At 34.4% G+C, this 25,771-nt stretch overlaps 1 protein-coding gene across 2 annotated transcripts in view; it reads right to left on the bottom strand.

Moving 5' to 3' along the window:
- The window catches only part of LOC149537076 (vacuolar lysine transporter YPQ1-like), a 159,674-nt gene that overhangs the window by 119,662 nt on the left and 14,241 nt on the right, over positions 1-25,771 (bottom strand). For both annotated transcript variants that reach the window (XM_089807036.1, XM_089807035.1), the window contains one exon: positions 12,848-12,890. In XM_089807036.1, the coding sequence (XP_089663162.1) occupies positions 12,848-12,890 (43 nt within the window). The remainder of the gene's footprint in view (positions 1-12,847; positions 12,891-25,771) is intronic.

Genomic DNA, 25,771 nt, shown 5'->3' with positions numbered 1-25,771 from the left:
AAACCAGGAATTAACACAACAATCTGCCAAAAATACATTATTGTATTATATAACAGCAATACAATAACATGCAACAATCCAAGTAATCCAATCTTATAACAAAAATAACAGTCAGATTGGCAAATGTAGATAAAACCTGTAAGAAGGCTAGGTTTGTGTCCAACCTCCAAAGCTTCTTCAAGGGTTTGCATCCTTGAAGAGATAACCAATAATTGTTTCCAGTTCCCAAATTAATATTTGTTTTAAATATTATAGTCTTCATAACTTCTCATGAGGAGCCTATTGTACCTTTATCACTTTTTCCAATGTGATGCACACTCTTTTAAGCAAGTGGGATAAAGCACTTTTTTTGTCCTTTAGTCACTTAAGTGAACATAGTACCCTTTTAAATAAAGTGACAAGTTAAATGAACTTTAATAGTCACTTAGTCAATAAACCATATAATCATCAAGCATTAAAATAGCTAACCAAATGAACTCAAATAAGCACGTGCAATAGCTCGTTGGAAAGCTCTCGGCGAGATGCTTCCAAACCAACACTGAGGTACCGAAAATACTATGCTCTATTTACTTACTAAAAATAGTAAGCATCCAGATAACCTACCAAAACTGCTCTGATGGGTCTGAAATTGGAAATGTCTATGCCAAACCTCAAACTAAACCCCTTAAAGAACCTTTTTACCCCTGAAACCTAGGCAAAGTGAGCTGGCAACACAAAATTATAATGTCCTAGAAAAAGGGGACATTACAATTTGTTATGGTGGAAACTAGTGATTAGTTATGCCCACATAGAGGCATGATCCTACATGGCCTTTGGCCACATGGAGTCATGTCTCTACGGGGACATGGCTCTCTATTCTAATATATATATATATGATGTCAAGCAGTTCTTGGGAAATATATCAATAACAAGGCATATATAGTCCCAGCGATTGCTCTCCCTACAAGTTAATAAAGTCAAGTTCATCGATCCTCCATTGGTGTTCAAGGTTGACTATTATATTACACAGATTGTTATTCAAAGTGGAAGATCTGCATCATTCAAACAACACCATCAATCTGAGATACAAGTAAGGTAATTTGTATTTGTACAATTTGCTATAATAGTTTATCTCTATTAGGGATCCTTACATTTAACATAGTATTAGAGCCTTCCTAATAGGAAATTCTATTATTCAAAATTAAAACTAAAATCTCAAATTTATCAATATTAGATCTTTTTCCTCAAATTCAAAATGGTTAATCATGTAAGATTAGAGCATAGACTTGAGGGAGCATCAAACTTTTCATCATGGAAAATTCAAGTAATGATAATACTAAGTGAAATCTTAGAAGAGTAGATAGAATCAAGCAAATCTATTCCTGAAAATGAGCCAGATAAAAAGACATGGAAAAGACACAACAACAAGGCCATGAAAATTATTATCGACTCCATAAAGGATCATACACTCCCTTCTATATCCAGTCTTAAAACTCCACTTGAGATGTTCTCTACTATTAAAAACACTTTGGAAATCAATAATACTAGTAAAATGCTAACTTTAAAGCAAGATCTTCTATACATAAAATTGAATAGTGGGGAGTCAATTACGTCCTATTTTCTAAGAATATCTAAGTTAAAAGATTAACTTGCAACAATTGGAAGTCAAGTTAATGACAAAGAACTCACAATGATAGTCTTAAGAGGACTCCCACTATCTTGGGAAACCTTCATTCGAGCTCTAAGCTCCCGACCTGAGCTTCCTAAATTTGAATTACTCAAAAATGAATGCACCCAAGAAGAATCAAGATTAATTTCAAGAGGATTAAGCATAAATCAAGAGTGAGACATTCAAGCTTTTTATGCAAATTCAAAAAAGAAAGGAAAAACCAAATATAATAAAAAGGAATTTATCAAACCTTATAAGAAATGAGCTTGGTCAAAAGCAAAAATTTTCAAATGTCACAAAATCGGTCACTCTCACAACTTCTGCCCTAAATGAAAAAGAATTCAAGCAACACTAGCAGAAGTCAAAGAAGAGAAAGAGGAAAAAGAAGAAAAACTTGCATTTTATCTAGCCCTCTCAAGTGAATCAAACTCAAACAAAAACACTTGGATTATAGACAATGGAGCATCTCGGCATATAACAAGTTTTAGAGACAAATTTGAGAGCTTCTCAGAATACTCCTAAGAAGAAGTAACCATTAGAGATAATTCTACTCATCTGATTAAAGGTATTGGGTCTTGCTCAATTCATCTAAATTTAGGTATTACTCTCCAACTTAAAAATGTTTTATACGTACTTGGTATAAAAATAAATTTGGTCTCTATTTCTAGTCTTGTTGATCAAGGATTCAAAATCACCTTTCAAGAGGATCTTGGCCAAAGAACTCTAACATCAAGAAAGCTATATCTATTGGATTTAAAGACGAAAGTTTATATAAACTTTGTAATAAACAAAATTTAGCCCTAAGTCATGAAACTTCAAATTCTACTGAAATTTGGCATGGGAGACTAGGCCACCTTCATTTTCGTGCATTGGCATCAATAGGAAAAATTGTAAAAAGATTACCTAGTCTCAAAACTGATCACTTAGGCATTTGCAAAGGATGTGCCCTAGGCAAAAACACCAAGCAATCCTTTCTTAGAAGCATTCACAAATCAAAATCTGTACTTGAACTTATTCACACTTACCTATGTGGTCATATGTTTGTACGTTCCCTAAACGGGTGCCTCTATTATGTAATTTTTATTGATGACTATTCTAGAAGAACTTGGATCTACTTCCTCAAACAAAAGGAATCAATTGAAGTATTATCAAAATTCAAAGAATTCAAAGCTGTAGTTGAAAACTAGTCAGGACAGAAAATAAAAATTCCAAGAGCGAACAATGGAGGTGAATACATCTCTGAAATTTTCAAAGATTTTTGCATTACTATTGGGATTAAGAGGGAGTTTTCTGTGCCTTATAATCCTCAAAAAAATGGAGTTGCAAAACGTAAAAATAGATCAATTATTGAATCATCCAGAGCAATGATGCACAACCAAAATCTTCATACTTCTTTTTGGGTTGAAGCATCTAATACTGCAGTTTACATTCAAAATAGATTTCCTCACTCAGTATTAGAAAACATCGCTCCTAAAGAAGCAGTTAAAGGTATCAAACCAAATATAAGTTACCTAAGAATATTTGGGTGTATTGTTTATATTCATATTCCTAAAGAGAAAAGAACAAAACTAGAACCATCTAGAATAAAGGGAATGCTCATTGGATAAAGTGAAACAACAAAAGGCTACAGGATCTATGTTTCGGGTCGAAGAACAATTGAGATCAATAAAGATGTTAAATTTGAAGAAGATATTGCCTTCAATCTTTCTAAGAAAAGTGATGAACTATATACAGAACCTGACACTGAAATAGATGAAGATCACCCAGTAGAAAATGAGATGGAGAATGAAAATGAACCTCCTTCACTTATTATTTCAAATTCTAAGAATATTAAAAATGCTAACAATAAAAAGAGGCCACTTTGGGCTAGGAAAATGATAGAAGAAAACCATGTTGAACTTGATGAAGTAATCAGAGAAAGCAAGAGAACAAGAAATTGGTTATATTATGTGGCATTTTTAACTGAACATATCAAAACAGAACTTTCAAATGTTGAAGAAGCCTTATCAAGCAAACCTTGGAAAGAAGAAATGATTGAAGAATATAATTCTATACTAAAAAATGATGTATGGGATGTTGTACCCAAACTTAAAAACAAATCAGTTGTTTCTTCTTTACAAAATCAAGCATGCACCTGACGCCAGCATTGAAAAATACAAAGCCAGATTTGTAGCACATGATTTCTCACAGAAAGAAGGTATTGATTATGAAGAAACATTTGCCCCAGTTGCTAGATACACCAGTCGGGACTATATTGGCTATTGTAGCATCCAAAGGATGGAAAGTTTATCAAATGGATGTTAAAATAGCTTTCTTAAATGGAAATTGAAGAAGTTTATATTGAGCAACCAGAAGGTTTCATTACTCATGACAAAAATTCTTACATATGTAAAGTTAAAGAAAGCACTATATGGTCTTAAACAAGCTCCCAAAGCATGGTATGAAATAATAGACAGCTAGCTAACAAATTTAGGGTATTCTAAGAATGAAGTTGATCCTAACTTATACTTCAAAATAAATGGTGATGACATGATTATTCTTGTGTTATATGTTGATGATTTGTTGATAATAGGTGAAGAACATCTTATAAGAAAGTGCAAACAAGAACTGACAACAGAGTTTGATATGAAAGACCTAGGTCTTCTCCACTACTTTCTAGGACTAGAAGTCTGGCAAAAGGGGAACTACATTTTCCTAAATCAGGGAAATATACTATTGATATTTTGAAAAAATTCGGAATGATGGATTGTAAACCAACTACTACTCCTATAGAAGTCAACCTACATAAGCTTAAGGATGATATGATTAAATCTGAACCTACAAATCCTACTCACTATAGGCAGATCATTGGATCCTTAAAGTATTTTGTGAATACTCGTCCTGATATATATTATGCTACTAACATCTTAGGTCAGTTCATGTGTACACCGAAGAAGATACATCTAATGGCAGCTAAACATATCTTAAGATATCTAAGAGGTACTATTGGCATGGGAATCAGATATGATCAAATCTGTTGATGTAATTAAATATTCACTAATTACACTTACTTAAGCTTACTTAGGATAATACATTGCATAGTAGTTTGTGAATGAGACACTTAGGAGTTTGCACCTCAATTAAACACATGGTGTAGAAGAATTCCACTCTAGGTGGTCATAGTTGTTATCTCATTCCACTTTTAGTGCACTTATCACATTATCATCCTCATCATCGCACATACTTCATTGCATAATGGAGGATGATCCACCTTTGGTGGACATGTGATTCCACCTTGTGTGTGTGATATCTTATCTTCTTCTTATCATTGTCTCTTATCGCCTCTCCTATATAAGGAGGCCTATTATGTACATTTTAAATCAATCAGTTGGATGCCAATCAAGTCTATTATCAATAATAGCATTCTCACATCTTCATGCAATTGTCTTGCCAATCTCTTGTGGAAGTTATCTTGGTCTTTCATTTGATCCTAGAGGTGTTGTAGAGTCACCTAAAACTCTAACATGGTATCGCAGCTCTCAAGGCACGAAGACTTCTTCTCAAGAAGTGCAATCTTGGCTTGACTCATTGTTGGTGCAGCATTTGGCAGTTTGGAGGAGATTTAAGGAGTTCTATTTTGTGACCTTCTATTGCAAGTGAAAATTGGAGCTTGCTGGTACAAATCAGAGGGTGGCATCATATAGAAGAGGTCCAAAAACTCCTAAATTGAATTTTGTTTCATCCAAATTGGGCATCTAAGGCCAAATCTAGAGCCATTTGATTTTTAAAGATGTGGCGGCGGCAATTTAGAAAAAATAATTCTAGAGGCGATTTTCAAACAATGATATCTCCCTCATACGGACTCCTTTTTTCGAGCAATTTTTTTTTGTTTTGGGGTAGAATTTCACAATCTATACAATGGTGCAGGTGATTTTGGATCTCTGTCTCTGAGTTTTTCTGAAAAATCGCAAATCCTATTTTTTGCAACTTTCAAGGCTTTGTTTGGGCACATCCGGTAACATTTTCAGGTGCAATTTTTTTTGAAACTGCATGAATTTTTTCTACTTTCCAGATCTCTAATCAGATTGTAGTGATTTGGAGTGGGCATATCACTTTCAAAAATAGGTATTTTTTTGGCTATATTTGCACTTGGTGAATACTTGGATTTTAATTTTCTTAATTGAATTAGTAATTTGAAGGAGTTATCAATTGATCTCAATCATCATTTGATTTCATTATGGATTTTTCAAAAATTCTATTACTCACTCCATATAACTATCATGAATGGAAACAAGCAGTTTCTAATCAGTTGATGAGCATTGGATTGTTTAGAATGATTCTTGGACAGGATATAGAACCAACTACAGGTGTTGCAAAAAGAAGGAAATGGTTTAATAGAAGGGATAAAGCACTTGGCTCTCTTAGATCTACCATCTCTCATGATATTCTATATCATATTGCATCCTGCACACATCTTCATAATTCCTAGACAACATTGGAAGGGATCTTTGGTAAACTTGATAGAATAAGAAAATTCAAATTGGAGAATGAGCTTAAAGGTCTAAGTCCATGTGATTTTGACAATATTCAAGACTTTTTTCTCTAAGTTTAATTCCATTAGATTGTATCTTTCTAATTTTGGCATTACTAATATGATGAGCAATTGATATTATCTATTCTTTCCAAGCTAGGTTTTGAATATTCAATTTTTATTTCCACATTCTATGCTACTATGGATGCTCTTGGTAGTGCATACAAAATGCCTTCTCTTGATGAATTTGCAGTTCAGCTCACAAAGGAACAAGCAAAGTTAGCACACATGGGTCAATTGAAGCCTTCCAAGTATCAAGCGTTGGTTGCAAATGACTCCTCTCCAAAGGATCCCAAAGGAAAGAAAACAAACAACACAAGGATCCTACACAACATGACAAAAGTGATGAATCTCCTTCACAACATAATATTGAATCCAAGTCCTCTTCAAGAGAGGAGACATCTAGAAGAAAGAGAGATAAATGTGCTTATTGCAAAAAGTTAGGACATGATGAGCATAAATGTTTCCATAAGAAAATTGATGACTCGCATTCTTCAAAATAACAATATCCAGTTGCCCTGATCAGTGTCTTCTTTTTCTTCTCAATATCAGGAAGCTGCTACATCTACATCATCATCTAGAGGCAAAGGAAAAGCATTCATTGCTTCCACACATCCTGAGCAAGGTAAATGGCTTCTTGATTCAGGTGCATCACATCAGATGGAATCTTTTATGGATATATTTTCTTTTATTGAGCCTTGTACTTCTCCACCTATATTGATGGGTAATAATACATACATGAAGGTTTGTGGGAAAGGTTTTATTCCTATGGGAGAGGGTACATTTAATGATATTCTTTGTGTACCATCTTTGACCACTAATCTTCTTTCCATTTACCAAATTACTCGTGAGGCACAAGGTAAAATTGTTGAGTTCACTTCTGATTATGTCTACATTAGGGACATGGAGACTAGAGATGTCATAACTATGGGAGTTGTTGATCATACATCATGCTTGTATTCTTTTGCACATTTTGTTGATCATGATGATGATATTCATGATGTACCTAACCCTTTATCTAGGGTGAATAATTCAAGCGAGGAGAACATTGGACACTTGAATCATTTTGTTTTTGAGACAAGTGTTGAACTTCCTACTCCTCCACCTCCTGCTTCTTTAATCATTAGTTCTACCATTCAGCAAGATGATCTTTATGCTTCAGATCTTGCAGTGTGGGATGAATTCCTAGATGCTATTTCAGATGAGTCTCATAATGCAAATTTGGTTAATACATCTGAGGAGGTTTCTCTTCAAGATACTTCTTCACCTTCTTTGGAGATTGGATTTCTCAACTCTTCATGTTCTCTTAGTTTTTCACATCTCATAGGTCAGCTTGATGGTGTGACAGAATCTTTGAGCTTGGAGACACCTATTCAGTCTTCAAAGATGCATACATGGAGACCTTCTTCCACCTTCTTCACTTTTTACATGGAGTGGCTTCTTCATCATTTGATGTATTTATCTCTTCCTAAGGAAAGACATGTTTCTTTTAGGCATTGGATTATATTTTGTTTGCAGGTACTCTTCATCTACATTGGAGCTTCTTCATTATGGGGGGGATATCATGTCTCCTCATTTCCTTCCTATGGGGGGATCATTCTTTGTATATACATGATGTATGTAATTTTTGGGGGGTCTTGCGTACTCTATCCATCCATGCATCTTGTTTTCATCTCTCTTTTTGGGGGAAGGATTTTCCCATGAGGTTTTCTCTCTTTCTCCACTTTATGAGAGATTACATTTCATGTATTGCATTGCATATTGTACATGGGTACCTAAAATGGCCTAGTAGCCGGGACCCATCTTGAATTGTGAGTTTAAGTGCATTCCCCTGAGTTGCACTTGGGGGGGTGTTGGTGTAATTAAATATTCACTAATTACACTTACTTAAGCTTACTTAGGATAATGCATTGCATAGTAGTCTGTGATTGAGACACTTAGGAGTTTGCACCTCAATTAAACACATGGTGTAGAAGAATTCCACTCTAGGTGGTCATAGTTGTTATCTCATTCCACCTTTAGTGTACTTATCACATTATCATACTCATCATCGCACATACTTCATTGCATAATGGAGGATGATCCACCTTTGGTGGACATGTGATTCCACCTTGTGTGGGTGACTGCTCCTTACCATTGTCTCTTATCACCTCTCCTATATAAGGAGGTCTATTATGTACATTTTAAATCAATCAATTGGATGTCAATCAAGTTCATTATCAATAATAGCATTCTTGCATCTTCATGCAATTGTCTTGCCAATCTCTTGTGGAAGTTATCTTGGTCTTTCATTTGATCCTGGGGGTGTTGTAGAGTAACAAAATTGAAATCAATCTTCATGAATATTCAGATTCTAATTGGGCAGGCAGCTCTATTGAACGTAAAAGTACTTATGGATGTTGTTTCACTCTTGGATCTGGGATGATTTCTTGGTTTAGTAGAAAACAATCCTCAGTTGCATTAAGCTCTACTAAAGCAGAATATATAGCCTCTTCCTTGGGAGCCAGAGAAGCTGTATGGTTACGAAAGTTACTAGTTGAATTGTTTAAGAAGCCTTTGAAGCCCACTATCATTCGTTGCGATAATCGGAGTTGTATCAAGCTTTCAGCTAATCCAATTTTTCACAATCGGTCTAAGCATATTGAAATTTCTTATCATTACATTATAGATATGGTAGATCGAGGTGTTATCAAACTGGAGTACATCAATACTAATCAGCAAACAAAAAATGTTTTTACCAAGCCTCTTGCTAAAATGAAGTTGGAATACTTCAGAGGAAAACTTGGTATGATTGAATTGTAATGTTAAAACTTGAATTTCAATTTCAATTTATATGTCTATGCTTCTACGGTTGTTTAGTTGCATCAGATATGTAATGAAAGGTGACAATCTTTCATGGACATATATATTCAGAAGGTAATCTTTGTAAGGTGATGATCTTGCAAATGATAGGCCTATTATTATGACTGATTTGTCTGGATATGCTGGAAGTCATTGATAACAAATGCATTATGATTACTCTAGATATTGTTTTGGACAGTTAGAGATCATAATATATGTTATGATAGTGTTCATAACATGCTGATTAAAATTATTTGACAAGTCACTATTTCAAAGTGTTAAAGTCAAATAATTTGTTATGTACAAATATTCTATATACTAGTACTTCTTAAAGAGCTTATTACTTCTCCCTTGCTAAGAGGGAGTGTTGATGTATAACATCAGTTGAAGTAATATTAAGTACTTCAAATCATGATTTATATGAACTCTATTTTACTAGTGAAAATATATACATATATATACCTATACACACACACACACATGAATATATATATAGATACATAGATATATATACATTTAATTGTTCACAAAATAACTTCATCAATATCGGGCTCATGTCTTGAAAAGACTATTGTTATTGAGGCTTTGTATTTATATGCTCTGCTGCCAATTGCAAAGGAAACAGATTATATTTGTTATGGTGGAAACTAGTGATTAGTTATGCCTACGTAGAGGCATGACCCTACATGGTCTTTGGCCACGTAGAGTCATGTCTCTACGGGGACATGACTCTCCATTCTAATATATATATGATGCTGAGCAGTCGTTGGGAAATATATCAATAACAAGGCATATACAATCCCAATGATTGCTAGGTTAATAAATTCAAGTTCATCGATCCTCTATTGGCATTCAAGGTTGAAGATTATATCATAGAGACTGCTATTCAAAGTGGAAGATCCGCATCATTCAAACAACACCATCAGTCTAAGATACAAGGTGATCTTTATTTGTACAGTCTGCTATAATAGTTTATCTCTATCAGAGACCCTTACATTTAACACAATGGATCTAAGAATGCTTTCCGGTTCTTGTTGAGCAAGGAAAGAATCACTTGCACATGCATGGGTAACTGTAGGTTAAGTTTCTTATCTCAATTCATAGTTCCTCCCATTTTGAGCACAATTCCTAGTCACTGGATGGGTGAAAAGTGGATTAACCAAAGGTTCTTGATTCTAAGTGAGTTCTATTCTTGAAATATTTGAGCACATTTCTTTGGGTGTGTGTTAGATGTTGTGTGGTTTTCACACCATAATCTCATTGCAAATGGGGATACCCTCTTTCTAGCTGATAGGTTTAAGTGGTTGGGCTAGAGTTGGCAATAATCTAGGATTTAAAAGGTCGTCTTTGGGTAGAACTTTAAAAAATTGCAAAAATTGGCCAAGTATGGAAGTCAGAAATTAAAGAGAGATTTTGAGTTATTTTGGCTAGGTAAGGGAAGATGAGACCTCTTCATCCCACATAAAAAAGAGGTTGAGACACATCTTCATCTCAAGCAAAGGGAGGTGAAGCTCCTCTTTATCTTAGGTAAAGGAAACAAAGCCCCTTCTCATCTCAATTTAAAAATGAAGCAAGGACCTCCTCATCTCTTAATTGAATAAAGGAAGAAGAGAAGACACATGTTCACCTCAAGCAACAAGAGATGAAGCTCCTTTTCATCTCAGGTAAGGGAGATGAAGCCCCTTCTCATCTCAATTTAGAGGTGCAAGAAGCACCTCCTCCTCTCATGATTGAATAAAGGAAGGAGACAAGACATTTTTTCTCTTAGCTAGAAGAGCCTAAAAAATTCATATCCAAGGGCCCAAAAAACAATCAGACTTGAGCATTAAACAAGGAAAACCCTGTCCTATGTGGACCAAGAACATTCAAATGTGTTTGTAATTTGAATTGCGACCTTCCCAAAGTCTAGCATGTGATTAATTCAAGGCAAATTAAGCCCAGATCTGGGCACAAAAAGCGATAAAATTAGCCCCTATGCCTAGTGTGTAGCTTCAGCAAGCCCAATCAGACAAATGATATAACGTGTGTGCCAAAAACTCATTAAAATAAGCTAAATTACAGCCCCTTGCCCTTAATTTCAAATGGGGTAGCCTTATAATGTAACATGGGCCATTTGAACTCAACGATGGGGCCTAGATCTGAGATAACTGTTGAAATTAAAATAACTAGGGCTCTAAACTCAAAGTGCAGGCCTAATGAGGAAACATGTGGCCTTATTAAAGCTATTGGGCCTAGATTTCTAAGCAAAACAGCCGTTTTATGTAACATATATTTGGGTTGGATTTGAATTGGGCCCTATATAATGAAATGTGTGGCATCATAAGGCCTCTAAATCAAAGCACTCAGGCACACATCTGACCTAAACAGCTAAGCAAGACTCAGGTTAAGGTTAGAAAGTTTAAGTTGAAGTTGAAGTTGAAGTTGAAGTTGAAGTAAAAGGTTGGAAAATCAAACTATATTTTCATTGTACATTGTGATCCCAAATCTTTAGAAGTGCAAGAGTTGGAATTCATTGAATGAATGGTGTAAGTCTCCTCAGTGATGACCAGAAAATCACATTATTTCACTAGGAGGGTACCCACATATAGAAGGAACCTTGAAGTCGTATAATGATCTTACTTTGCAAGCCTAGCATGAGAGATGACCTTATTCAACACAAGGTTAAGTATTCAATGTTTCATACTGAAACATTGAGTGTTTGATTCTACATGTTGTAATGGAACAAAACTCACATCAATAGGTAATTGGATAGTTATTCTCTTGGATCACATATACTCTAAGATGAGTTTTTTTTCAGTGGTCTCTTTATGGCAGTATTAAGGCTATTATATTTTATTGAAAAAATTTAATATAATAATATTTTATGTTTAATAATTATATTATATTTATATCTAAGTTTTAGGAAATTTACATCAATTGAGCTTACCCACATATTTGCTTTTTCAATATCTGGTTTGCCGAGCTTGATATAAATTTTATATTTGCCAAACTCAAACATGAACCTTGTGATATGGTCATGCATAGGTGTGGAACTTCTATTTTATATGTGGATTCACTCGAGCCTAGCAATGGTGAGGTTGTGTGGCCTTGCTACAGGGAGGTTACAAAGTCCTACTATTAAAGTATTCTAGCCGCAAGAGATATTTTAATACCTAACATGGTACCTGTGTTGGTTGACTTTATCTTTGAATCGTATTAGGTGCTGCATTTGAGTATGTTTGATATTAAGAGACATTTGAGGAGATATGTGGAGTCCACTGCTTGGAGATGTGAAGAGTCTCCACGTGGAGATGTGAACACTATTAGCCACTTGTTTCAAGATTGGAAAGGTTTGAAGTAGAAGAGTCATTGTTATGGCATATTAAAAGGCCTCTTCTTTGTTATATATGCAGTTGAATATTGCTGGAGTTTATCAAAAAGCCTTGGCATGTGTTCTGAGTATTGTATCTAACATTTGCTAAAATCCAATAAAGGGCATTTTCATGTGGCTGGGTTTTTCACCCTCAAGTGGAGAGTTATCCCATAATAAATTGTGTGATTGTGTTCATTATTTGATATTTTGCTTCTTATTTCAATTGTGTTATATAAACATTTCTATATCCAAGAGCAAGATAATTGCACGGCGTACTTCGAAAACAGTTTTTGTAATACAGTACTGAAATATTTACAGGTTTATAATGTTAGCAATAGGAACCAAAAACTTAGTATATTATGACAAAAGAACAATTACAATATGCTTCATGTACTTCTCTTCTAATGAAAAGAATAGTCTAGGAGAAGAAACTTACAGTTGCCGGTTCAAACCAACACCCAAAGAGGTTGAGTAAGTCCCTGAATAATAGCAAATGAAAAATGAAAAATTAAAAAGACCACAGTACGTTCCCTAGAAGTATTAAACAATTTCCGAATAAAAAATGTGGTATAACATCTTCTTCTATTGCAAGAGAAAATAACCAAAAAACGATTAATAAAATTCAAAAAATGCAATACTCAATGTAAAGGGCCAATAATCCACAAGGGTTAATCTAATCAATAAAAAATTGGGAAGGGGTGCAGACAACTTGATTTAGGAAGACTTTCAAAAGCATAATAGAAATAACTCCAAACACTTCTCATGGACATTGAAAATTCATTCGTATTTGTACAAGTTGCATAGAGTTGACAGAACAACAATAAGTAGAACCCAGTTGCTGAGAAGAAGGTACTGCAATCACCATGTACATGGAATGGAAGAAATTGCATCATGTGTGTGCATTAGAGAAACAACAAAATACATGGGTATTAATTATTCCTAAAAGCATCAACAACTGATGCCATTTCAGAATTGTGTTTCTTGTCAAACCATAGATTGACTAAAGTCATTAGATGGGTCCTTTCATATAAAACAATAAGGATCGATCCAGAAACTTCTTTGAGGATTGAATTTCATTCTAACTCTACTATTTCAATGCATAGATTGTATTTTTCCATAGCAGATAGCTCAAGTGGTGCAGGAGCACCTCAAGCATTCAGTTCAGAGTCAGAGATAAAGAAGGCCTCAAAATCATCCAAAGCAAATTAGAGGGATGAAATACATAAACAGGGTTTTCATATCAATTGGGAAGTACTGAAGGCTATAATGGCTTTTGATTCTACAAATCCTAGAAATGGTTATAAGTCCTAAATGGATCGAATTTTGCTTCGTAAGGGGGACCAATAGAGTCCTTGGGTTAAATTGAAATATTTGGAGTTTAGGAGAGTTTAATAATGATAAGAAAATTAAGAAATCCAAATTAGTGGGTTTAGTGGAATTCAATAAATTGAGTTTAGAGTCTTAAATTATGTTTAAGAGTCTAGAATAGGCTAGTGTAAAAGAGTTTAAATAAAGTTTTTGTTATTTAAAATTCAAATATTTGAATAAGTAGCTGCTAGTTCAAAATGAGAGGCAAGTTTAGTTTATGATGGTCTTAAACCCAAATATTCAACTCCACGATGAAGTTGGTTGAATCAGTTATATTGGGGAGTCTTACATATTTGAAGGAATCTCTGTTATGAAGGAGAGGGAGTCGGGTGTGCGGACTGGTGAAGGAGGCAGCAAGCAATAAAATTCTAACTTCTGCAGATTTCCTTGATCTTTTAGAATCTCAAAACGTTTTGTCTGGTATTTTGCTGAATTACAAGGTTTTGATTATTCACTCACGATTGTTATTGAATGAAATCAGCATTACTTTGAGACTGCTGTCATGCCAGTTAATATAAAACAGCATTTTCTTACTTTACCATTACTGTCACAGTAAGGTTTTAATAGGAATGGAGGTCGTTCCATGAATATAGAAGGCCTAACCTTCATGGAATGGCATCATCTAACCTGTATTATAGGTTATTAACATTGCATATGCAGATTTGTGGGAGAATAGTGTGATCACAGCCAAAAGAGTGGAAAAATACATTGAAAAGGAAGGCTAAGGTATAGCAGTGGCTAATCTAGCCAAGTAAAGGTTACATTTTGTGTTTGGGAACATTGTATAATGTTCGGTTGATGGTGAATCCATCACTAATTTGGTTCAGAAGTGTGTGGAACCAGGAGATTGAGGAAGCCCTCGAAAACAAGGGTTTGAAGACAAATTTGGGGGTTTTGCATCTGCAGGGTACTGGAGTCTAATTCCTTCGGGATTTGGTCAATTTAAGACATAACTAGGCACTGCCCAGGAGTTGGGATTGATAGGAGATCATCAGAGGGTACTTCCTTTGTTAAATTGGCTAATTTTGTGCATTAAAACAGGGCATCTGTTATAGATAGTGGGGTTGGTCCAAAGAAGTCATATAAAAACTTTTGATATGTTGAAGAACTCTGTAAAGGGTGTCTGAAAATATCATTGTCTTATTTATTGCCTTCAGAAAAGAAAGAGTTATTCCCATTTCAAGTATGCAGCAGGGTTAGTAGGCAGAATATTGGGTTTTTGGGTTCAGTTTGAGAAGATTTTGTGAAGTGGGGGGTATGGAATTGTAATAGAATCTTAGTTGTGAGTCTATGAAACCAAATCCACCATTGTGTAATATTGTGAAAGTCTTGACAAGTCAGCATTAGAGAGTGTTGATAGGCTAGAGTACCTAAAACCTCTGAAATTACAAACTCTCATTGTGTTTTTGAATACCACCACCTTACCCTGCTGCATCATCAAGAGATGTATATAAACCAAAACTAATAACTATGTTCTTGTAAGAATAAAACAATTAATGGAAATCATCATTGCTTTTGAATTCATGCGTGTTTAATTATGTTAAGGTCAAATGAATTTCAATTTGCAATGGCTTTGATAGACCTCCTGTCATCAACCAGCTCAATTTCTCTCTTGGCCTGTCCTTCGTGCAGATAGAATTTGAACAAAAATTCCAATTTATACCTACTGTAGACCAGGTAAGCACCGGATATGTCACTTGAAGTGATTTGAAATAAGACAAATCACAAATACTCAATAGCATTAAATGCATAAACATTAAAGAACACATGAGCTGTGGCCATAATGGAATAGGTCCAAATATAAGTTGAGTTTAAACATAGAACCATTATTTAATTATCAAATGGCAATTGGCTTCACAAAATCTGCTTGGAATCAACAGATTACTTGATTTTGATAAATGACAATGAAAAAATCATAGTTACATCCTCAAAACCATTCTAACCAATGATATCCTGAAACATAAACAACATTTAAATGCTTTTTACCAGACACTAAAGCCAACCTAAAACGTTTCAAAGCATGTACATACTTTAGGAACTAGAACTGTCTAACATACATCTTGTAGGAATTAGAGTTATGACAAATACAAGGTCCTACAATGACAAGAAATATAATTTAATGACTTTACATCTCAAGGGTGTAGCATGAACTACAAATATTACATCACTATAATTGTAACCATAGTAGAATCCAAATACAGTATGAAAATGTGTCAAAGGAATATAAGTATGACCAGCAAAATCGCCAAGAGAAATTAAGAAATATGACACATGATACAATGGTTAAAAAATACTGATGACAGAAACTAAAGGTAAAGGAAAGAAGAAAAAGGTGGCTACATGGATGTACAATAAAAAAATGCAATAGGGGCACAGGTCTATGTTCCTTAACTAATTTCTTGTGCGCAATAAAAATTTGCTCAAATCAGAAAAATTTAAAACAAAAAACACCCATGAGCCTTATCCAGCAACCACTTGAACATATCTCAATAATATTTTGGTATTTGATGTCATCCTGATCTCTTCATTAAAATTGAGTTCATAGATTCCTACCGCATATGTTATTTTTTATTTTCTGGCCAAAAGACACATCAACTGAAACTAGAGGTAGGTGGCGAATAAGGTTATTTATTATTATCATGTATTTATTAACTAGGTGAACAATTTGTTAAAAAAATCTACAAGATAATTTTAAAAATTATTATTCTTGCATCAGTACAAAAAAAATGATTAATTAATTAAATTTATTCAATTAATGCTAAGGAGACAACTGGGAGTTATTTTCTTTAATTTCTTAACTTGGTGAAAAAATTATTAAGAAAATCTACAAGATAAGTTAAAATCATATTATTCTTGCATCCACCAACAAAAAACGAACATTCATTGTCCCCACAACCTTAAAACCTCCTTGTAGGCACCTAAAGTTCTCCACATCCTAACTACATCCAGTTTCATACTATTCCAACACTAGTTAATTAAAGCAATTAACTTCCCCTTGCTATCTCCTTAGCATTAATTAAATAAACGTGAATTTATTTAATTAAGCATGAACTATAGAGGAAAAGGGGACAAAGGATTAATTAATTAAATAATGATATTAAATTTGTTTACTTGCTAAGGAGACAATTGGGAAAGTTAATTGCTTTATTTTCTTAACTAGGTGAACAATTTATTAAGAAAATCTACAAGACAGTTTAAAGTTTTGATATGCTTTTATCAATATGAATATCCTAAAACATTCCTTATTTCCACAACCTTTAAACCTCCTTGTAGACACCAAAAATTATCCACATGCTAACAACATCCAATTCATCCTCTTCCAAAATTAATTAATTAAAGTAGTTTTCTCAATTGTCTCCTTACCGTTAATTAAATAAATTTAATTGATTTTAATTAATCAATTAATCTTTGGTCCCCTTTTCCTTTATAGTTCACCCTTAATTTAATAAATGTGAATTTATTTAATTAAATTCAGTTTCATATCCCTATCCTCCAAAAATCAAATAAATATAAATTGTTTATTTAGTTCTCCCCAAAATCACCCTTGTGTCATTAGTCGACTCAAACCAATAATAACTAAATAATCCTCTCACATTCCTAAACATTTAAAACTATGCTCAAACTTACACATCATAAATATACTTGGACCATGTTTTCTGCTTCCAAACAAAATCCTCTCAACAAATCCTATTCATTTCTTCAAAAATGTTTCTTGCCCTTCAAACCTCTCAAAAGAGAACTTTTGGGACTTCCTAAAAACTGTATTTTTTATCTTCACCCTTCACCTCTTGCCAAGAAAATCTTTAACATCCAAATTCTTTAAATCTTTGCGATCTACAAGGATACCAATGACAAGGTGACACTCGGAGGCCTCTCCTCCCAGGCAAGTCTCAATCATATCTTCAACCATTGATCTCTTTGATTAATATTCAACCTTGATCAAATATCTCTCCAACATATGAATAGGCTTTTAAGGAGGTTATTTTAAGAATTTCTTGAATAAGAAGTTGTGTTGTTTCTTTCAAGAGCACTCACATAGCATCCCTCAAGCACAAATCCATTAAAGCACAACATCACACATACTGTCTATGCAATGAATTGTCAATGAGAGAAAACATTTTCTTTGATTATTTTTTCAAGTCCTTTTGCTTAAGGAAAAATTCCAATTAGGTGTAGAATAGGATTAGATTTCATTGTTTGCATTTTATTTTACCTTCTATAAAATGTCACAAAATAAATTAAAAAATTATATAAAATTGTAAAGAGAAAAAAAAACATCCAATGATGAGAACTATTCCTAGGGAGCCTTGAACAAAGATCCTGATGAGAACCTAGCAAACAAGCATAATGTGTTCATTCCCCACTTGCTAGTACCCTAGACTAAAGGTCAAGCTTCCTTTGTCCTACCTTACACATCTTATTTACCTTACCGCACCCCTCCATTATATATTTGTACCTATGTGTCACATTCAATGCATCCACTCTGCTCTCAATCTTGCTAAGGGTTGGGGCATACTCTCAAAGCATGCTTTGGACAATAAGCTATATTTTTCCAATAATTAGCTAAAAATATAGCATGCAAACCTCCATCTCGCATGAATATTAGCAAATTCTCCTCTATTTGTTTTAACTTTTACCATCTAGTGAAACATATTCCAAGCGGGATGCAATAATCCTATGGGATATAGTCCTTGTAGATCGCATCTTAAACCCATCCATCTCACACAGTCCTCCTATCTTGTCAATCGACAACATGAAGAGTCATATCTTAAGATAGATTTATACTCATGCTTCAAAAAATCATCTAACCTCGATCCCTTTATTACTTCCTCCTCTCTAGACTTTGTTCTTCATTATTGCCATTTCCAATCTCCATCTCTCATTCAATCCCATAGTGGTCCATCCCAATGCATACTAACCTCATCCATGCAATCTTTGTCGAGCACTCGAGTACATCCTCAACAACATCCTTCAATTTTGTTCCAAGCCTTGTTGGACACCTTGATCCATTTAACTAAAATTATCATCATCATATAATTTAACTAAATTGTCATCATCAAATATATTATTCCTAATGCTTGTGTTCTTACTATCGAATGTTATCATCGTGATCAATCAATCAACAATTTTCAGCTTCATTAGAGGCAAATTTTGTTTGTCTTTGTATTATTTGTATAGGTTTTCTTGCTTGCTTTTGTGTATTATTATTTAATCCGTCTCCACCATGATTCTCCCAACATACTACCACAATGGCATCATAGTGTTCCATATCCCTGTGTCATATAGCATATGCTTGCATGAAACCTTTTCTTTTAGTTTAGTCCTTTACGCACCTAACAAATCATCGCATTAGTCCTTATGCCTCAATGAGTAAAATCAAGTACTCCAGCAAATGACGGTTGCTCAAATCACCTCAACAAGAATCTCCTTCTATCCTTTAATCTATTTCAAGAGCACATATATGTTCTCTGAACTGACATATCATATCAAGGGGCATCACATCCTTCTGCCGCCTCACCATGATGTCCATCTTCATAACATTTGGAACATCCTACCACTAGTCCCATCTTTTCCACATCCGCTATATTTTATTTTTCTTTGAAATGATATTGCTATGTCTAATGTATTAGCTATAGTGAATGGTACAATTATGTATTGGTCTCTTACTACAATGTGTGGTACAATTTTGATATCTAGATAAAAAATTAAAAGACAGAAAATCATAGTTGGGATTACATAACAGGTTGATGATTTATAACATTAGGGGTTGAAAGATGCATATGATTAACACTACTATTAGCCATAACTAGCATACAAAATTTCCTTTAAATTACTATCTGCATGTATATCAACCTAGGGTTCTGTAGATATCAATAGTCCAAAGTAAAATATCAATACTCACAACCTACAAATCTCTACGCTGTTTATTAGTAAGCTTGCCAAGATGTCAAATGTGATTTAAGTATGGTGTTTGAATATTGTTAACGTTCTCTCTATTATGTGTTGATCTAAGTATGCTATAACGATTTGGGCATTTATTTGGCTTGCATCTTGTCAATCCAGTAACATAAAAATGACTAATATTCTATCAATATATTGATATAAGTGTATTGACCTATATATAGATTTTCCAAGTTATAAAACAAGAAAATATGCGATGTGGCTTAAAAATGCAAACGTCTCCCTATCAAATCATCCACAATTGATACATAAATTTGTAGTCTAATATCACAAAATGCAAATAATCATTTTTAAATGAGTGTGACCCTAGATTTAGTACTCTTGGTTGTCCTCTAATTGTTGACCTCTCAGAGTTTTGTTGCCAAACCATGCCCCAACAATTGCCTTACCCCTACAGATCTAAAATTTATTTATGATAACTTCATAAAATAAGATGTGCTCAAAATGGACAATCCTCATGCTTGGAAACCTAATTTGTACTCTAATGTAATTCAAACTCTAGCAATTGGCAAAAATAAATGAATTTTTGAATTCAAAAAATGTCAGCTACAATCCTTGTATAAGATTTCCTAGTCCAAGGAAAGGGGGTTGATTCTCACTTTGGAAAATAAATTCAAGGGATTTCATTCTTAAGAGCCTTTGGTCATAAATCCAAAAGCCATGCCGAAAAGAGAACCTCCCAGCAAAAAGGAAGATAGATACTAAGGGCTCAAAGTTAGCACCCAAACTTGAATTTGATCTTTTTTTTAATTATTTATATGTAGTTATTTTAATTAGTTTAGTGTTTATAAACTCTTTTGTTAAGTGGCTCCACCTTAGAGAGATTTGCTTTGATTTTATTTGTCATGTGTCTATAGGTATGATTCATTAACAAAAGTAATGAATAGGTTTAGATAGTAGAGTAGGTTGGTAACAATTCGCAAGTCTCTTGAAATTAAAAGTTTTAGAATTTGAACAAATGGAAAACTTGGCTAGGTATATGAGCTAGAGGTTAAGAGCCAAATATTGAGTCAAGTTAGTCAATGGCATTGAAAAGAAAAGAAAAGAAAGGCTATGTTTTAAATAGTTTGGTTAGATAGGAAGTTGTTCCACCCTGCCAGATAAGAATATGGAATCCACCACCTTAAGTGGCAACCTGCCAATAAAAGATGTGGAATCCACTTCCTTACGAATCTACCTTCAAATGTCAAAAACAAAGTATAATTTGCCCTCATAAAATTGTCTTATCACCATAAGGGAAAACACAAGTCAACATACTTCTTTAAGTTTGCCAAATAAAAAGTTGGAATCCACTTCCTTAAGTGGCAACTTGACAGATAACAAAGTGAAATCTTCTTCCTTAAATGTTGACAAATAAAAAAGTGGAATTCACTTAAGTGGCAACTTGATAGATAAAAAGGTGGAATCCAGCTCCTTAAGTTGAAACTTGGCAGATAAAAAGGTGGACAGCCACTAATGACTAAAATATGGATGAGGAAAAATCACCAACCAAGGTGGACACGTCATAAGGTTTCACTGAGAAATCAGATGTTGGATTGTAGTTGTTTCCCTTATGTATTAATGAGATCTCTAGGCTCCCAAATGACAACAAAAGTCATCAATCAATCAAACCTCTTCACCCAGGACATAATCATCACCACATGAACTTTCAAAACTAATATCCCTTAATTTGTCCTCATCCTCATTCAGAAACGTTGTTACCTCATGATAAAGTGAAGATATACAGCTGCAGTTGTAAAATTAGAATTCCTAAAATCTAACTTTTTGTTGATCCTTTCAATTGTCATTAGCATAATGAACCTCATATAGATAAGGTGAAATGTATATATTATGCTCTCCTTCATTCTCACCAAGGGTATGAATCCCATCTATTATTTATATGATCTCCTTAGTCTTGGGTTTTTTAATCACCTTGGTGAGTGGCTATCCTACAAGTCTGATTTTCAGCCTGATATAATGAGTATTGTATCTACTTAGTTGGAGACATAACTCATCTATCTCCTCTTTTTCTTCTGCATCAACTATCCGGTGCAGAGGTTGGTCATCAATCACAACGGCTTAGAATGGATGGGACGGCTGAGCAATTTCAAGTGACTAATTTCATCCTTTCCAATGCCCCTTTGAGTATATGCAAATATCCACTATTAATTCCATCCATTATCCCTTTTTCTATTTCCTCCATTTGAACTTCCCACAACGCCTCTTCAATGCTCTTATGAGTGTTATCAAAGTGCACTAAGGCTGCAATAACCATATCATTTAATACTTTCAGCTTATCCTCCAAACTATATGCTCTGAATTCATCAACTAAAAATGGAATTCCTGATTGGCTCTTCAAATCAGCTCCTATATTAAACATCATCAATATCAGTTGTGCCATTTTCATGGTTTTTCTTCATCTCCAAATGTATTGCCTCATTAACTATGACACCATTGTTTTCACATAGTTCAACCTCATGGAGAGATTTGTTTTCAGCCTTATGATCACCATAATGCTTGTCAATAATAACCTCCTCAAATCTACCCTCTTCTCATTTTGTGTTTACTCATTGGAGATCATGAGACTTATATGCCTTATGTTCTTAACTCATTCAGTCATAAATTCCTTGAATATGTCAAACTTATGTTTAATTAATTTCTCTACAAGTTTGTAAGCCATAGGTGAGATTTTATATTCACCTCTCGACATGGCCTGCAAATCTAATTGTAACTGCTTACATATGTCAGCATCCTTGTCTATTGTTAATGACATGTTGCAACATCTGGATGAGGTTTTTTAAATTCTTTTAAGAGAATTGAAATAATTGTCGAATCATCTTTTCACAACCAAGGTCCAACATGAGAATGAAAAATCTAGTTTTGGGCATGAGTTCTAGAATCTTTACATTCTTAAAACAAGCAAGGTCTTTGTAATCAAGTAGCCCATGTAGTCTGTCCATAATCAAGTAGCCCATGTAGTCTGTCCATAATGAGCTGAAATACCATTCTTAATACGTTGTCATTGTAAGATAGATCCAAAGAGGGAGTATAAATGAAGAGAGCATGGATCTTCATTGAAAATCAACCTTAGGGAAGAAGGAAACATAGGATAGATTTGCAAAGTCAGGTGAGGGGGAAAAATAGACTTGTTTGTTCTAAGGAAAACCTTAATGGTCCTGTAAGGTAGGAGGGTGATATGGCAAGGGTGCCTCCTCAATCTAGACAAATCTTTAAAGATATCCCAATTTCTTCAATAAAGGATCTGGACAGTTCCTTTAAGGGGGTGTGCGGCTCAATGAAAACATGGATGATTCTAATTTAGAATTTGAACCAAATGTGCAGGAAGCAAGAAACTTCTTAGGATTGACAGATGGGATTGGAACATCTCAGGGATGAGAACACTGAAGCTTACCCCAGTTGATAGCAACCAAGTCAAAGTTGAGGGGAAATCTAGGGGCAAGAAATCCAACAAGTGTGTTCTTGCGTTGGCTGGAAATGCATCTAGACAAAGTAAATAGAGATCGAAAGAAGGCTATGCCTTTTCCCGGAAACAATGAGATTCCTTTCATGGCATGTTAGGGGCTACAACGCCCCTAACAAAGTTTGTTTGGTTAAGAAAGGCCTGATCAAACAAGACCAGATTTGGTTATGTTACAAGAGACAACGATTAAGGAGGAGGATTGTGAATGCTTTGGTATGAGATTTGGTAAATGGAAAAGGTTAATGTTTGGGGCACAAGGAGCCTCAGGTGGGCTTTGTGTGTCCTAAAATGAATCAACTTTGGATGTTGCTCTGACTAGACAAGACAGAAATTGGCAATGGTTGCAAGTTTACTCAAAACAACTTAGTGTAAGGTTTAATGTGATAAATGTTTATAGGCCAAATAATAGTGCTCTAAAACGTGTGCTTTAGGGAGTGTTGTCTGATATTTTACCTCACGCTAAGGGTGAAACGTTTATATTGGCTATAGACTTCAAGACCATTTTAAACCAGGGAGAAAAAATAGGAGATATTAGTTGGATGGGGCAAAGTGCGCAGGACTTAAACAATTTTGCGGTAAATAATAGCCTAATTGATCTTCCATTTAAAAGGGGGATTACACGTGGACTAATAGATGGGAAGAATTCCTTATATTGGTGAAAAGCTCAACTAGTTCTTGTTGGTTGGAAATTGGGTGAATGTTAATTGGACATGTGAGGTTGAGAATCTCTTCATCACAGGGTCAGATCACTACCCTATAGGGTTATGTGTGCCAGAGGATGCACTATTGGATCAAGTAATTAAACCGTGTAGTTACGAGAGGCCGGGTTTGTAGATTTAGTGTGTGATTAATGGCAACAAGCTCCTAAAAGATCACGTTATAAAACCTTTTTTCTTCAAGAAGCTACAGTTCCTCTAAGAGAAAATAAAGATATGGAACAGGGAATAATTTAGAAACATTTTTTGTGAAGTTAAAATTAGAGGAATCCTTACAATTATAAGAATCTAAAGTTATTAATAATGGCATGAACAAAAAATATTTTGTAACTGAATGAAAGTTGAAAGTAGAATATGAAGAAATTTTGGCTAAAGAGGAACTTTATTGGAGGCAAAATCCAAGGGAAATATGACTTAAGAATGGGGACAAGAAAACTGCCTTTTTTCGTAATCCTGTAAAAGTAAGACAAGAAAAGGGATATGATTTTCTCTATTAAGAATGTAAAGGAGAGAAGCTTAGGGTGAAGGAGGATATTAATTATTTTTATTTTTTAACTTTTTTATTACAAAGGCAGTTCTATTCTTTTCTTAAAGTAAAAGGGAAGGGATTGTTGGTGAGCACGAATTGAATGAAGTATTGAGTGTCATTCAACCATGTGTCTCAATTACTCAGAATGATATGCTTACAAAGGTCACTATGGAGGAGGTTAAAAAAGCGTTATTTGATCTAGCGAGAGAAAAAGATCAAGACCTCATGGTTTCTCTTTCTTCCAATATCTACTGGAAATATTCGCACAAGACATATGGGAGGCTATGGAGGAATCTAGAAGGGAAGGATTTTTTTTGCAAGATTTTAATCACACTTTTATTGTGGCAGTTCCTAAATGAGCAAAGTTAAATACCTTTGAGGATTTTAAACCCAATATTTTCAGTTTTGGTAAATGGAAGCCCGTAGGGCTTCTTTGAGGTGGGGAAGTATAATCATCAAGGTGACCCAACCTCACGTTATCTTTTATCATAATGGTTGAGGTTTTGGTTGATTTCAAGGAAAAGGTCTTTAGGACAGTAGAAAGGAGTGAATGTTGTTGAAGGGTTGGAGCCTATTACTCATCTGTAGTTTGTTGACAGAGGGTAGAGAAATGAAACAAACCAAGGAAATGTATGTTAGGCTTTTAGGCTAGTTTATTAATTAAAAGAAATTTGCAATTTTTTTTAGCAAGATATATGTAGGGTGTTTGGAATGAGAAAGAATACTTTAACAAGAAAATACCTTAGGATATATTTATTCTGAGGAGCTCATAGAACAACATTATGGAGAAATTTGGTAGATAACTGCTTATAGAAGATGAATAGTTGGTGGAGTAAATGATTTTAACATTGAAAACTGCCCTATCAATATTCTTGTTTATTCTATTATGTGTCTACCAATTCCTCCAGGGTCCGTTTGGTTCGTGGAATTTAAAAACCCGGATTTCTACAAACCTTGATTTAGCCAAATCAAGCTTTTGTATATCTTCATTCCGATTTTTGGGATTTTACTAAAACCGTTTGTTTCACTCGGAAGATGCGTGTGAAGGCACATTTTTATGCGTAAGCTTGGAGTTGAAGGCAAATTTTAAAAAGTAGTCCAATCTATTGTTTTTGCACTCCTTAAAAATCAAAACCAGGTTTTGATTTTCAATTCCTACTTTTTGTAGGAAGTTGGAAAACCTGGTTTTGAGGCAAAATTGGAAGTCCCGTATGCTAATTCCATTTTGCAAATTTTGAAACAAACGCACAAATTTTCAAATCCGGGTTTTGAAAAAGCCAATTCCTACCATCTTCCAGGAACCAAACAGACCCCAAAAGATTATAA

Source organism: Cupressus sempervirens, chromosome 10, assembly GCF_028749045.1.
Source record: "Cupressus sempervirens isolate cs-2001-9-10 chromosome 10, ASM2874904v1, whole genome shotgun sequence".
In the NCBI taxonomy this organism is placed as follows: domain Eukaryota; kingdom Viridiplantae; phylum Streptophyta; class Pinopsida; order Cupressales; family Cupressaceae; genus Cupressus; species Cupressus sempervirens.
The sequence above is the reverse complement of the archived record's forward strand: the minus strand, read 5'-3'. Positions and strand labels throughout refer to the sequence as shown.